Source organism: Geotrypetes seraphini, chromosome 15, assembly GCF_902459505.1.
Source record: "Geotrypetes seraphini chromosome 15, aGeoSer1.1, whole genome shotgun sequence".
NCBI classification, from domain to species: Eukaryota; Metazoa; Chordata; class Amphibia; order Gymnophiona; family Dermophiidae; genus Geotrypetes; species Geotrypetes seraphini.
Window position 1 is genome coordinate 51893617 of NC_047098.1, and position 13374 is coordinate 51906990.

At 41.7% G+C, this 13374-nt stretch overlaps 1 protein-coding gene across 5 annotated transcripts in view; it reads right to left on the reverse strand.

Moving 5' to 3' along the window:
• MSI2 (musashi RNA binding protein 2) overlaps window positions 1-13374 on the reverse strand; it is a 756883-nt gene that overhangs the window by 25660 nt on the left and 717849 nt on the right. For all 5 annotated transcript variants that reach the window (XM_033922616.1, XM_033922615.1, XM_033922619.1 and 2 more), the window contains one exon: window positions 11344-11520. In XM_033922616.1, the coding sequence (XP_033778507.1) occupies window positions 11344-11520 (177 nt within the window). The remainder of the gene's footprint in view (window positions 1-11343; window positions 11521-13374) is intronic.

The following is a 13374-nucleotide window of genomic DNA, read 5'->3' on the forward strand; positions in this document are numbered from 1 at the left end:
CTTTTCTCTCTCTATGTCCTGCTCCCTGTAATAACTACCATTTCTCTCCTCCACCGTGACTCCTGCAATAGCTGGCATTGCTCTCCTCCACCCCACCCCACCCCAACATCTGGACCTCTTTTCTTACCTCGCCTTTAGGGTGAACGAGAGTAATGTGGGGGAGGGGGGCAATTATTGGGGGAATCTTGCTTTGGTTTGAAGAACAAATTTTCTGAGGTTTTGAAGTGGGGGCATTATTGGAGATGGGAATTTATTAAAAACATATGGTATCTTACCTTAGAAGGAAGTGAAAGTTTCAATATCACAAAAACCTCTAAAACACCTCAGTCATATAATAATGCCCCCCAAATTATACTATTCAAAATAGACTCATCATATGAAAAAATATTGTTTTAGAGGTTTTTGTGACTTTTACAACATAAGCATAAAACAGGCAAATTTTTCCAATTTGTTTTAGGATCTCTGCTAAAAATTCCCCTCTAGGCCTTTGAATGTTTACGTTCCTGGCTGTTCTAGGGTTTTTTTTTTTTATTAAGGAACAGTTGGGCTAGATTTGCAGGGGGCACAAAAGTTATCCCTTTACAAATATACCACCTGAAACCCCACCTCATTAGGAGGAAAGGAGAGTCTGTTCTTCTTCAGGATGGGATGGAGGAATATACTTTCTGCCTCCATCCTCAAGAATAAATGCCTATTCCTGCTGACCTTGCTATTATGCTATACAGGCTGAAGCTTCACCTTCCGTAGCATTTGCTTTTCTATCCCCATTTTAAATTCTATTGTCTGGCTCAGTTTTAAAATCTGAAGTTATAAAGCACAACTGGTCAGGTGAACACAATAAAGCAAACTTCTCAACTGTTAAAGGGATAAGGAAGTACCTTCACATACAGTCATGTGAAAAAATTCAGGACACCCAATGAAATATTCAGTTCTTTCTGAAGAAATGTTCACATATTGATGTCAAAAAGTGATATAATTGCAGATAAACAACAAAAGTTTTCCTTGATGCACTCATGAAACAAAAGATATCCACAAAAATGTGTATTCTAACTGAGGAATAAATTAGGACACCCTATACACTGTCCAAAGACAAAACCAAACCAAAACCCCAAAGATCAACCTACAACTCTCGTAACTACATCGACCCCTCCAAATTCTGGATTAAAACAGACTCAGCACTCCAAGAATGCAACCCAAAGGACTTCGTCTCACAATGGTGCAAGGTAAGCACAGCTACCCTAGACAAGCTAGCCCCAATACAAACAAAAACCAGAATTAGCAGACGATCAAACCTATGGTTCGATAACGAATTACTCCTACTCAAAAGACAATGCAGATGACTAGAAAGAAAATAGAGAAAAAATAACCAAGAAACCATGAAAACAGCTTGGAAAAAACTAAATCAACAATACAAACTGAAACTAAAAGAAAAACACACTACTCCAACCTAATAGGCAAAGAAACCCAAGACACAAAAAAAACTATTCCTAATACTAAAAGAACTCACAGACACCAAACCCTATCTGGCCAATAACGGATCTCCTACCCCCTCAGCTACACTTTTAGACGAATACTTTAAAAAAAACAAAATCACAACGGCCAGGTCCACCCTCTCCGGAACCCAACCCACCTAGAAGAGATCACAATGCCCCCCACAGAAAAAGATTCAGCAGCGGCAGACAGAACCTGGTCCCACTTCCCCACAATACAATGGTCTGACCTTAACAAACTCTACAAAAAATATAGCCACGCAACCTGCGATCTCAACCACTGCCCTCCTTACCTATTAAAATCCTCCAGTACCAAATTCCGCGCTCTCCTCTTACAATGGATACAAACCATGCTCACAGATGGCCTTTTCCCGCAAGACCTCAGCAAAATCGTTGTCACCCTGATCCTAAAAGACCCTAAAGGAGCAACAGACCAACTATCCAACTAAAGACCCATAGCCTCAATACTACTCTATGTCAAACTAATGGAAGGCCTGGTAGCCAAACTCCTCACCACTTACCTAGAAGACCACAACAAACTCCATCCCACACAATCGGGTTTCAGAACCAACTACAATATAGAGACACTACTAGGTTCCCTCCTGGACACAGCTAGACAACACCTCAGCACAGGTAGAAAAATGCTGATTATACAGCTGGACCTCACCGCAGCATTTGACCTGGTGGACCAAAACATCCTACTTCAAATACTAGAAACAATAGGGATCACAGACAAGGTTCACACATGGTTTCAAGGCTTCCTACAATCCAGAACCTACAGAGTCAAGTTGAACAAAGAAAAATTAGAACCATGGTCCAACCCCTGCGGCGTACCCCAAGGATCTCCACTATCACCAACTCTCTTCAATTTCTACATTGCATCCCTCGGCACCAGCCTGGACAAATTAGGCTTAACCTCCTATAGCTATGCTGATGACATCACCATTCTTCTTCCTTTTGACCAACCAACGTCCTCCATGACAGACACACTACACAAAACAGTTGCAACATGGATGAATAATCACAAACTGAAACTGAACCCAGACAAGACAAAATTCATTCTCCTCAAAAATAATAAATCCCCAACTATAACAACCCTAGTAATAAACTCAATCACATACCCTATACAACCCACTCTAAAACTTCTAGGAATGACAATTGACAGATGCTGTACCATGCAACCATAAATCAACAAAACAATACATCATCATTTGGGGTCATGAGAAACTTAAGGCAAGTTCGAAAATTCTTCGACAGAACACAATTCCAGCTCTTGGTCCAATCCCTAGTCCTGGGTCTTCTAGACTACTGCAACATACTCTATCTCCCCTGCCCCATAACCATGATAAAACAACTACAAACTGTTCAAAACACAGCGCTAAGACTTATCTATTCATTGAGGAAACACGACCACATCACGGCGGCGTACCTAGACTCTCACTGGCTCCCAAAACAAGCAAGAGTACAATTCAAATTCTACTGCCTACTATTTAAAACCATAAACGGAGACAGCCCAGCCTACCTAAACAACCGCTTAATCCAAACTACCTCAACCAGACACAGGAGAACGCACAGACCATTCACTCATCCCCCAATCAAAGTCGTAAAACGAAAAAAACTGTACGACGACCTTCTAGCCACTCAAGCAGCAACTCTCCAATTTATTGATAACGACTACAGACTACAAATTGTTTAGAAAAGAAATAAAAACCATCCTATTCAAGACCTCCTTGAAGACAAACTAACTCCGCAAAACTCATCCCAATTCTCTGTAGCAAATCTCTCTACTCTTTAATTCCTCTGGAAATGGCCAAATAACTTCTTTTGTAATCCGCCTTGAACCGCAAGGTATTGGCGGAATAGAAATCACTAATGTAATGTAATAGCTAGCGTTACCCTCCTTTGGCTGAAATAACTAGTGAGATGCTTGTAGCCATCTATCAGTCTCTGCCATCAGTCTGAGGAAAGTTTGGTCCACTCTTCAATGCAGAATTCTTTCAGCTGTGAGATGTTTGTGGGGTTTCTCGCATGTTTCAAATCACTCCACAGCATCTCAATGGGATTAAGATCAGGCCTTTGACGCGGTCACTCCAGGATTCTCCATTTCTCAGTTTTCAGCCAGTCCTTGGTGGATTTACTGGTATGTTTTGGGTCATTGTCATGTCGTAGGGTCCAGTTCCGCTTCAGCTTTCATTTTCTTACATGTTCCTCAAGCACCCTCTGATACACAGTAGAATTCATGGTGGATTCTATGATGGTGAGCTGGCCGGTTCCTGCTGCAGCAAAGCATCCCCAAATCATGACACTTCCACCTCCATGCTTCACAGTTGGTATGAAGTTCTTTTCCTGGAATGCTGTATTTGGTGTACGCCAAACCTGTCCTCTTTTCTGATGTCCAAATAATTCAATTTTAGACTCATCTGTCCATAGAACACTATTCCAGAAGTCTTAGTGTTTGTCTGCATTCTCTGGCAAACTTCAGTCTGGCCTTGATGTTTCTCCCATGCAATTTAAATTTGTGCAGTCTCTTTCTGATTCTAGAGGTATGCATTTTCACATCAACAGTAGCAGGAATCTGCTGTAAGCTCCATGGTGACATTTTAGGGTTTTTGGAAACTTTTTTTAGCATCTTGCGGTCTACTCTGGGCGTCAACTTGTTTGGAAGGCCAGACCTGGGCATGATGGCAGTTGTTTGTAAAGTCCTCCACTTGTACATTATCTTCCGGACTGTGGAATGGCTAATGTCAAATTCTTTTTAGATCTTTTTAAATCCCTTACCAGATTTGTAAGCTGCTACAATCTTCTTTCAGGAGGCCTCGGACAGCAATTTTGATCTCACCGTGGTGTTCACTCTCACCGCAGCAGTCATGAGCACACCAAACTAAATGTCTGAGGTTTAAGTAGGGCAAACCTCCTTCAAAATGCTGAGTAACGATGTTCTAATCATATGCACCTGATGTGATCTGAGCCACTATAAGTAGGAGGATATGTGGGGGTGTCCTAATTTATACCTCAGTTAGAATGCACATTTTTGTGGATATATTTTGTTTCATGAGTAAATCAAGGACAATTTTTGTTGTTTACCTGCAATTACATTCCTTTCTTTTCCAGAGATAAATAAAAAAAAAAGATTTGACATTGATATGTGAACATTTATAAAGAAAGAACTGAATATTTCATGTGGTGTCCTAATTTTTTCACATGACTATATGTCTATAAGACCCTCAAATGAGAAATTACTATTACTGCCAAATGTGAAGCTTTCATCTTTATTCCTATCTATATTTTTCTTTGCTTTTTCTCCTCTTCTTTTATTTTTTTTAAGCTTCTACATAATTTTTTTTCCCTACAAAAGCTGAATGGCATTCCAGTCCCTTATACTTATAGCTTCACTCCTGAGGCAGCAATCGCCTTCTCTGATCTCCCTGGAGGACCTAAGAAACAGAGTCTCTCTGATGGCATGAACAGATGGTCAAAGATATGTCTGTGACTTGCAGGAGGTTACAGCCTCCCGGCTTGCCAGGGAATGCACCTGCCAACCCGGACACCATGCTAAAAGCCCAGGACCAGTGGGCAAAGAGGATCATACCCTCCCTTTGTCCTTCCTCCAAGTGTCCCTATGGGAGTTGGAGGCATGAGTCTGCTGACCCTGTGTTCTCTTTTAAGATATCTGTGACCAGCTCTTCACTAACCTCCACAAAATCTTTCCAGCTCTGTAGAAGGGCCTCCTGATTGTAAACCCAAAAAGCAATAAGAAATCTTGTTCCAAGCATTGAAAAGTTACCTAGGGTAACGCAAATGTCAGTCTATGACCTTCAGGCTAGTGTTGAAAGAGCACAATAAAAACTAAGCTAACAATGTTGTAGTCTGAGGGCTTTTCATCTCTCAGGACCATCTACCCCCTTAAAGATTATTCTTTCTGTACCAAAGATATCTCCTAGCCATCACTTTCATTTTCCTGTAAATCTGGATAGGATTAGACTCCTGGAGAACAAAACAATGCGCAAAACTGAAGTGTTTAAATTCACAGTACTCCAATAAACTATCTTTGAACATACAGAAAACACAAACAATGATTTTTACCTGGAGAAAAGACATCGTTCCAATATCCTCATTTTTACTCGATAATTCTCCAATTGTATCAGTATCATCTTTAAAAATCTTAGGTGTAACTATTGACTCCGACTTAAATTTTCACAACCACATCAACCAAATTGTCAAATCCTGTTTCTACAAACTCCGTCTTATACGCTCTATTTCCTCTTTTTTAGAGCCCAAATCCATTAGTATACTTACTCACTCTATTATAATATCAAAACTAGATTATTGCAACTCTTTACTTTTCAATATACCACAAAAGGACAAAAAGAGGCTTCAAATTATCCAAAACACCGCAATAAAACTAATCCATAAAGCAAAAAAATATGACCATGTAACCCCTTTACTGATCAAATCCCACTGGTTACCCATTAACCACCGAATCACTTTTAAAATAGCACTATTAATCTTTAAGACTATGGCATCTAATGAACCACAATTTATTTCCAAAATGCTTATTCCTTATCATTCTTCTCGTTCCCTTCGATCTATATCCCAAGATTTATTATCAGTCCCTTCTTTAAAAATAGTAGGCACAAGAAGAAACAAAATGTTCTCTGTTTTAGCACCTCAAACTTGGAATTCCTTGCCCCTTTATATAAGAAAAGAAAAAGACCTCAATTCCTTTAAAAAATCTTTGAAAACTTTTTTATTTAAAGACGCTTTTACTATTTAATAATTTAAATTCTGTTTAAAAAATTTTTGTTTTTCAAGCTCAAATTTTTAATCTTCTAAATTTATTTTTGCCCCTTCCCTATGTGTTTACCTTTAATGTTTCTTCCATCTTAGATCGAGAAAATTGTAACTGTTCCCCTTTTCCCTAATGTACCTAGTCAGTGATGTAACCCCTTAAGTTCTAACATTGTATGTCATAAATTTTTGCTTTTCAAAAATTTGTTAAAAAGTTTTGTTTTTAATACTGTTTGTTATCATATATGATATTTTAAATTGTACATCGCTTAGAAAGTGTTATAGGCGATTCATCAAATAAAATTGAAATTGAACTTGAACTTGAACTACTTCTAGGGACCATTTAGAGGCAATTATAAAATCTCTGCTGGCGAATGCATTAGGACTGAAGGGATTTCTGCACCACAAACTTTGCACCAGTTTTGAAAAGGAAAGACTTTCACCTCAAGCACTACCCAGAAGAGAGACACCTGCGGAACGCTGAATGGCTTTTTCTCAACAAAGAGAACAAGTATTGTTTTAAAGATGCAAAACCACATTTGTTATTACCCCCCTGCCCTAACCTCTTTTTTTCCTCGGGTAAAAATACATGCATTGTTAATCCATACATTTACTTTTGATCATGGGAAGAGTGGGCTTTTTTTATTTTTACCGAATTTATTTATCTGGGTAAATGGTTTTAGGATGTTTACCTCCATAGCACCTAAGTAGTTCTTGCTTTTTCATCCCTTGCACTAATGATCCCAAATGATTAAACTGTAACATTTCAAAAATAACATCAAGGCAATCAAATTTAGCTGTGGTTCAGAAACTTGGTAGACAGTGGAATTCTTCTAGTGCAAAAAGTTGTAAACGGCTGGGATTCAAGATCAAGTCTTACCACTGCCAACTCTGCACTGGCAACCTTGAAAAGCTGGGGAATAAGCCAAGGGGAATGGGACAAGCTTCTGACACACTTTATGTGAAGTTCACCGCAGTGCCCTCTAAGGTGTCCCACTGCTCTGTTGGCAAGTCTTTGTTGCCAGTCCATCACAATATTGGCCCCTCCCAAGTCTAAATGGATTTGGACGTTTTTAGCTTGGACATTTCTTTGATAAAAAAAAAAATGAGGTATAAGTAAGTGTCCTAAGGGTTGGAAGTCCTGTCGGCCTAGATATCCAAGCAGATGATTTTCAAAAAATACCATATATACAAACCAACCTGAATATAAGCCAAGGTAACCTTTTTCCTCAACAAAGGAGGAAAAAAGGTTGACTCGAATATAAACTGGGGGGGGGGGGGGGGGTTAATATTCAAGTGCCTTACCCTGTCCTGCCAGGTGAGCAGTAATGGCTCGCGTGTGCCACCATGCTCACAGGTTCTGCACCCTGTTCCTTCTCCAACCCTGCCAAGCTCTGCCCCAGCCCCCCTTTCCTCCTTGCCCTGTCAGGTTCTGTCCCCTGCCCTCCCTCCCTCTAGATGCCTTGCAGGACTCCACGGGCCTGCCATAAGTCCTGGTGGGACAGCGGTAGGCTGGGACAGCATGGATCCCTCTTGCCTCCTGTCCTAGCCGATTCTAAGAATTCTACCTCCCTCCCATCTGCCCTGCCTTTAGAATCCCTGGTGGCCAGCGGTGAACCGCTTCCTTTGCTCCTGTCCATGCAGAGCCGCTAGCTGATTAGCTGACGTGAGTTCTCACTGTTCTGTGCAGAGATGCTACTTAGTTCACAGCAGCCAATCAGCTAGTGGCTCTTCGCAAGCAGGAGCGAAGGAAGGTCATTCCTGCCGCAGTTTATCACTGGACCACCAGGGATTCTAAAGGTACGCAGGGGAGGCAGGAAAAAAATATTTTAATTCGCTGGGACAAGGGTGGGAGGGATCCCTGCTGTCCCAGCCCACTGCTGGACCACCAGAGATTTAAAAGGTACACCAGGGGAGAAAGGTAAAAGTTAGTAGAGTCGGCTGGGACAGGAGACAGAAGGGATCCCTCTTGTCCCAGCCCACTGCTGGCTCACCAGGTCTCATGGCAGCAGGTTCAGGAGGGGGGACAGGTCAGTGCTGACCTGAATATAAACCGAGACCTCTATTTTTGGTCCATTTTTTGGCCCCAAAATCTCAGTTTATATTCAAGTACATACAGTAAATATATATATTTGGGGGATGTCTAGAGGTTCAGCTTTCAAAAATGGAAGTTTCTGTGCTTCTAAATTTGGACATTCAGTGAAAACATCCAAATTGGACTTAGACATCCTTTTTGAAAATGGCCCTCCTGGTTATGTTATTCAACTAAAGCACACCGCTGGCTCAACATTTTAAACCATTTGCTGCTTAAACAGACCTCCAAAAGGGGAACTATTACTAAGTATAGCAAGCAAAGCACTTATTTTGGCCCCCTTGAATAGCTTTAGATTGCCAAAGGGGCCATCAGTTATTTAGCATGCTAATATAATCCGTTTCAAGACTCAACTTCCCACACACAACAATTCAAGATGGACAAAAAAGGAGAATAACCAAGTAACAGTTCTCTTTCACTAGACTACAATTCAATTTATCATAAAATTCAAATACTTTCTTGGAAAGTGGAAACCCTACTTTATGACAATGTATAGTGAATTTATTAAAATTGCAGTAAAGAAAAATGATTTTATTTACATACATATATATGCACACTCACTCTTAAAGAGTTTCTCTACAGAGGCTTTAGACATTTATTTCACTACTATTTTGAATCAGGGCTGAAAACTTAATGCCATCATGAGATGTTGCTCCAGTCCTGGATTTCAAACTCTCCTGCAAGCTTACTCTGGTCCTTTTGCTCCTGCTCTGGTTTCACTGTTTTATGGAATTATTTTGTCAATAATGATCTAAATTTTGAACATGGACTTCAAAAGTGTCTTACAATACTTCAGCTCTCATTCATCAGCTTGCACCTGGAGGCCAGCCTGGTTTTACTAACCCTTCTAACGGTATGCTGGGATTTATAACACTATCTGACAGAACTATTTAAAAAAAAAAAAAAAAAAAGCATGAGGGCTTTGCCAAAATCAAAAATGAGACAGAGGCTCAAGGGCTCAAGTCAGGGCCAGTGCAGGGGAATACTTTAGAGGACTACCCCACCCCCATTAGTCTTCAGCATTCTAGTTCCCCCCTCCCCCGAGATTTAAGATTTAATTAAACTTGATAGTCACCATCAACTCAACACCACTCCCTCAGAACATTCCTGTAAAAATGTATAACGGACATTCTACTTTTAAATATTAAACTCTGCCCTCCTTTGAGGCAATTCTATAACCTCAGCACTAACATTAATGCCCATCATCTCTTGTAACACTTACATATAGACGTGTATGTATGCACTTGTATGTGTGTATATGCTAATACGCCACCTAAATTAAAACTGCATTGTTCGATAGATTTATCTCCTAAACAGAAGCTACACTAAATTCTAATAATTGTATTATATCTATTCTTGTTGTACTCTTATAATCTTACAATCTTATAATGTGTACATTGTAATTCGCTCATTGTCCAACTCTCTTCGGTGTGAACCGCCTAGAAGTCGTCTGACTATGGCGGTATAGAAGAATAAAGTTATGTTATGTAAAGTTATATGTAAACACCATTCTGTACCAGTGCGCATAACTTCCAAAGCGTATATGTGCAAGGAGGGCTGTACTGAGGGGTGGAGCATCAGTGGGACATAGGCGGGGCTCCAGTTACAGACATCCCTGCCACACTTAGGTGTTCACACCTACACCAGCTCTATGGTTGCCATAAATGTTTGTGCTGAAATATTAGATGCATCTACTGTATATCAGGTTACACTAATATTCTGTCAAGGAAAGCAGACACCTACTTTCCTCTATATAATACACACCCTCATGGCACTGAGTCAGTGGTGTAGCCAGGGTGGTGGTACCCCCTGCCCTCTTCTCTGCTCTCCCCCCCCACCCCACTGTGCGCACACGCTCCTTCCCTTTCCCCATGCCTCTAACTTCCCCGGCATAAGCAATATCTCCAACTTGCCGCCTGTGCTTGCCTCAGCTCTTCCTCTGATGTCACTTCCTGGTTCCGTAACCAGGAAGTGATGTCAGAGGGAGCGCTGAGGCCAGCGCGAGCAGCAGGTTGAAGCTACTGCTCGAATTGGCGAAGAACTAGAGGCACAGGGGGAAGGGAAGGAGCAGGAGGGCTGATAGGAAAAGAGATGTCGGTGCCCCCACTAAGACAGCAACTGGGGTGGTCCATCCACCCCCCTTACTATACCTCTGTACTGAGTTATAGAATTGACCTCATATATCTGGAAAAAAATAGGCTGTTTGAAAATTTCCCACTGTCCCAGCAGATGAAAATACGTACATGCTACTGGTTATTTTGAGTTTTTCTGGCCCTCGAGACCATTGTTTTGCAATGACAGTGCCGTGCTCTTTGCCGCTCTGCTCGAAACTGCCACCCTAAGTGACTGTTTAGTCTTGCCTCATGGTTTAGATAGCCCTAGGTCAAGTTGGCAGTATGACTTTCTTTTATACTGAAGACATATATTTGTTTAACAGTGAACCCAACAAGGAACTGGTGCCTAGATGGACCAGAGTTCGCTGGAGGATAGGAGTTGGAATTCAGGACTGCATTAATAATTTAATAGTTGTTTAAACAGGAAAACCAGATTACGCCAAACACATTGTGTACTACTGGATCCCTCAGGCAGAGCAAAGATAAAGTAACTCGCCTGAGGTCAGAGTAGTAGTGGTAAAGGAAAAGTCTTAAGCACACGTCCAGAGGACTTTACCAGATTTCTATTGCAGTGCTCTAACCAACAGATTGTACCTCCTCCCTGTAAAAATCTCACGATGGCCCGGAGTTAGGTCAGCAGCCCTGTTTGAACTAGAAAAATACAGTACAATACGTGCATTACACCTTGATTCACAGGTTCACTGCTGTCGTGAGAATCGTGGAACCCAGGAAAAGTTATCACGAAGGGTTCCACGTGGGCACAACTGCGGCTGACATGCAGGGCTGATTTTTTTTGCATCATTCACACAGCTCAGGCCCGATTCTGATCTCCCCCAAAGGAATGAAAGGCCATACAAACCTGGGCTCTTAAACTGATCCGGGCTGGGCAGGTGGTGGAGGGGGGAGTTACTTGTTGAAGCAGCATGCTCAGTACGAAGCATCTGAGCCACTCGAGGCCCCATGGAACCATAGTCCGCGTATGATAATGGAGCCCGCTGCTCACCGAGGGACGGATAGAACCCATAATCAGGGATCCCTAGGGATACAGTGACGCGATCATTTGGATATTGGATTGTTATATATTTACCCAATACGAAAAGAAAAATTTGCGCTGTACAAGAAGAAACATATGCATCAAATTTCAAGCGAAGCTGCAAAGTTCACCAGAGGGAGGTGCTCTTCCTATAACTCCAGGTTCAATTACATTGGCCAAAGCTGCTAACTTAAGCCTGTATTTGTACCATAAGCAGAAGGGCCACACAAGGTAAGAGACAAAAATGCACAAGGACAAAAATGTGCCCCATTTAATTACATTTCACATTAAGGAAAATTTCAAAATATCATTGATTCTGTTGGTGTAAACTGTGCCTGGGTCTTCATAGCCTAAACACTCAGCATCTGGTTTAATGTGGCAGATTTTTAAAGATTCTATTACATATTTTTATATATTTGCATATTAATTCAAGTAAAATTTATTCTCTTAGATTTCTTTTCTGTAAACATATTTGGTACCTTTTTTTTTTAAGGGAAGGGAATAGGGGTAAACTGAATAAGGAAAGTGAACTGGGAAACAGGGTGAGAGCCAGATCTGAGAGGAAAAAAATGAAGTGATCTCAGGCAGGATAGAAGGTAGGATGGTATAAGGTGAAGGGAGAATAAGAAAAATCATGGGACAAATGAAGAAGAGAGAAAGGGGACAAGAGGAGATAGATCATGGAGTGGGGGGGGGGAGGGGAGGGAGGAGGAGGAAGGGATCCAGGATTCTGGTATGGGGGAGGAACAATTCTCTCATACACCACAGTCCTTTCCTTAAAGCCTGTATGATCCCTTCAATCAAAATCCTACAGCCCTTATGGAACCTTCTACATCTCACTCACACACTACAACACCAGTAATCCCTACCTCATACTGCCACAGAACCACTTCAAATATCCTCTCAGTACCTCAAATCCTGTCACCACTCTGCCCACCATCCTCCCACATACCTTTAAATTCCATCATTCCCTTCCTATATACCCCCAACAATATCATTCATTTTCTTCCCTCTCTCCATACAAATCCCACCTCCTCTAATCCCCCCTTACAACTCACATCCCCTCTCTAATCAACTCATTCTTCCTCAAGCACTTTCTTCCTGTGCTCCCCATTCCTCAAGTCATTTTCTTCCCTCACTGTTCCACCACCCTATAATCTCCAGACACATTACATTACCCTTTCATGATCCCTTTACTCACCTTCCAGCTTTCTAAAATCCCCTTGCAATCTCCCTTCACCATCTCATTTTCTTTTCTCATTATCCCTCCTGCCACTATTATGACAGCAGTTTTCCAAAAAACCAAACCCCCATGGTTCAGAGTTTGGAGGGGAAACAAAGGTGGTCTTTGCTACAGCCTCCCACTGCCACCACTGTCACTTCATTCAGTCCAGTCCCCAGTATTCAGAGCAGTAGCGAAGGTGGGTCTGGGAAGGCTCAGGACCACCCAGCGATGGAACCATATTGCCCACTCTCCTCCATGGCTTTCCAGCATTTGCTCTCCCATCTCCGAACCCCACCCCACCCCAGTGTACCTTACAGGCATACCTGGTGCCAGCACAGAGGAGAGAGATTCTGGGGTGCGGGGATGTGAGAGGGCCCATCCAAAATACTGGGTCTGGCCACGCCATTGATTCAGAGGAAGTTCCATAGTGACCAGACAATTCTGCAGCAAGGGCAGATGTATGGAGCACTCACTATGGCTGCAAAATCATGGCACACCCACACCTCTGACAAAGGAAAAAAACAGCTGATTGTTTTAATCATGAAATGTATCTGTCCTGTTCATACAGCATTACTATCTAAGTCAGGGGTGTCAAAGTCCCTCCTCGAGGGCCACAATCCAGTCGGTTTTTC